We start from the raw sequence: 2,500 nt of genomic DNA, 5'->3' as shown, positions 1-2,500 counted from the left end.
CTGATGTTTCTTGCACAGGCTCCAGTGGAGGGCTTTTGCCACTGTATTATGCCTCTTTTTGTACTGGTTCTGTGCAAGTGCCGGGCATTCGCTTGCTATGTGGTTTATGGTTTCATTTTTTGTATTGCACTTCCTACATATGGGAGAGATGTTATTTCCGTCTATCGGTCTTTGAATATATCTGGTTCTTAGGGCCTGATCTTGTGCCGCTGTTATCATTCCTTCAGTTTCCTTCTTTAGCTCTCCCCTCTGTAGCCATTGCCATGTGTCATCGCTGGCTAGTTCTTTAGTCTGTCTCATGTATTGTCCGTGCATTGGTTTGTTGTGCCATTCCTCTGTTCTGTCTGTCATTCTCCTGTCTCTGTATATTTCTGGGTCTTCGTCTACTTTTATTAGTCCTTCTTCCCATGCACTCTTTAGCCACTCGTCTTCACTGGTTTTCAGATATTGCCCCAGTGCTCTGTTTTCGATGTTGACGCAGTCCTCTATACTTAGTAGTCCTCTCCCTCCTTCCTTTCGTGTTATGTAAAGTCTTTCCGTATTTGCTCTTGGGTGTAGTGCTTTGTGTATTGTCATATGTTTCTTGGTTTTCTGATCTATGCTGCGGAGTTCTGCCTTCGTCCATTCCACTATTCCTGCGCTGTATCTGATTACTGGCACTGCCCATGTGTTTATGGCTTTTATCATATTTCTGGCGTTGAGTTTTGACTTGAGTATCGCCTTGAGTCTCTGCATATATTGTTTCCTGATATTGTCCTTCATCTCTTAGTGTTTTATATCCCCTCCTTCTATTATTGTTATTATTATTATTATTATTATTATTATTATTATTATTATTATATTATTATTCTTAATATTATTATTATTATTATTCTTAATATTATTATTATTATTATTATTCATTATTATTATTATTATTATTATTATTATTATTATTATTATTATTATTATTATTATTATTATTGGCTGGAAGAACACCTTCATTAAAACAGGTTCAATTGAAAATAATGCCTATTTCAGCCGCGTTTAATTTGTATAGAAGTTTTTCTATTCTTCTTATTACTGATTTTTCTTCTGTACTCAAATTGGCTATTAAAACGCCCAATGGGTAATTCATATAAAAAATACGTGGTTTTTTTGTCAAATTGATCATTTCAATTTGACAAATATCACGAACCTTTAGCAAGTGCTGATTAAAACTACCAAGAGGTCGTTGACTTGTATTGAACCTTTTTATGACACGTGCGATCACTTACCGACGTGTGTTTATGATATATATCTCTGCTGTAGAGTGGATGCACTCTTTATAAGTGAACCATTATTCATTTTCGTCATTCACACTCAAAGCTCGTGTGGGCCAGTACGTACGAAATCGGATGCGGTGTCATCCATAATGAATGCAAGTACAAGGGAGTTGATTACAAGGTATGCAAAACATACGTCTGCAACTATGGACCGGCAGCCAACGTCAAGAATCGCCCAATTTATGAGAAAGGACCAACTGCATCAAATTGCCCCGAGGGAAAATCAAGTAATTACAAGGGACTGTGCAAGTGATTTTGGTCGTAATTAGAAGTTTTTATTTTTTTATTTTCCCATATTTTTTTTTTTAAATTTTGAAAGTAATATAAAATTGTCAAGAATCGCCCAATTTATATGAAGGGGCCAACTGCTTCAAATTGTCCCGAGGGGAAAATCAAGTAATTACAAGTGCTTTTGGTCGTAATTAGCTTTTTTTCATTTTCCCATATTTTTCTATTAATTTCAGAGAGTTACATAAAGTTTGTGAATGTCTACGATTACTGTCAACCGGTTAACATATTTGAAATTAATGAAAATATGATGAGTGATTTGGAATTTGTAGGCCTTCACTTCATATCATATTCAAAGTTTCTTAATAATCAGAAATTAAAGAGTGGAAATATTGTAATGTTATTGAGTATCAATTAATTAAAAACCTCCAAAAATTATTAATGTTTGTTTATTTGTAGATAGTCCTTTAACTTTCCTTGTATTTCAGAAAGTAATGTATAATCTTTGCATAGCTGCAAGTACTATCAAACCCTTTAAATACTTAAATATGATACAATAATTCAACTGTTTTGGAAATCTTAGTCATACACCTCATAAAATGCTTAAGTCTTCTTAATAATCGAAAATTAAAAATGAATTTATTTTAAGGTTATTGAATAGCACACAGATAGATTGATGAATTTGAAAAATTAATAATCTCTCTGTATCAGTAATTGGTCATTAAAAATATCCAACTGAAAACAAAACATATTTATATCCTTTCTTTTGTAAAAACCGATCTTCAATTGTTTGTCTGTCTTTGTTGGGGATTTTTTCAAAAATGTCTTTTACGTAGTATGCTGGGATTTGATTGATATACGATCGATTGTTTTGTCGACGGGTCCTTTTATAAGTAAGGACTTTTCGTCCAATTATGCTATCATTCTTTTAGTGCAGAAGGCACTGGTCTCTAAAGGCTGTGGAGGTA

The 2,500-nt window shown here is 33.6% G+C and overlaps 1 protein-coding gene across 1 annotated transcript in view; it reads left to right on the top strand.

Annotated features, from left to right (window-relative positions):
• The window catches only part of LOC135218508 (CRISP/Allergen/PR-1-like), a 21,100-nt gene extending 19,130 nt beyond the window's left edge, over positions 1-1,970 (top strand). Inside the window, exon 8 of the mRNA XM_064254871.1 lies at positions 1,348-1,970. Coding sequence (XP_064110941.1) covers positions 1,348-1,557 — 210 coding nt within the window. The 3' untranslated portion in view covers positions 1,558-1,970. The remainder of the gene's footprint in view (positions 1-1,347) is intronic.
• The last annotated feature ends 530 nt before the right edge of the window (positions 1,971-2,500 follow it).

This window comes from Macrobrachium nipponense, chromosome 9 (assembly GCF_015104395.2).
Source record: "Macrobrachium nipponense isolate FS-2020 chromosome 9, ASM1510439v2, whole genome shotgun sequence".
NCBI lineage: Eukaryota > Metazoa > Arthropoda > Malacostraca > Decapoda > Palaemonidae > Macrobrachium > Macrobrachium nipponense.
This window is presented reverse-complemented; position numbering and strand designations above follow the sequence as displayed.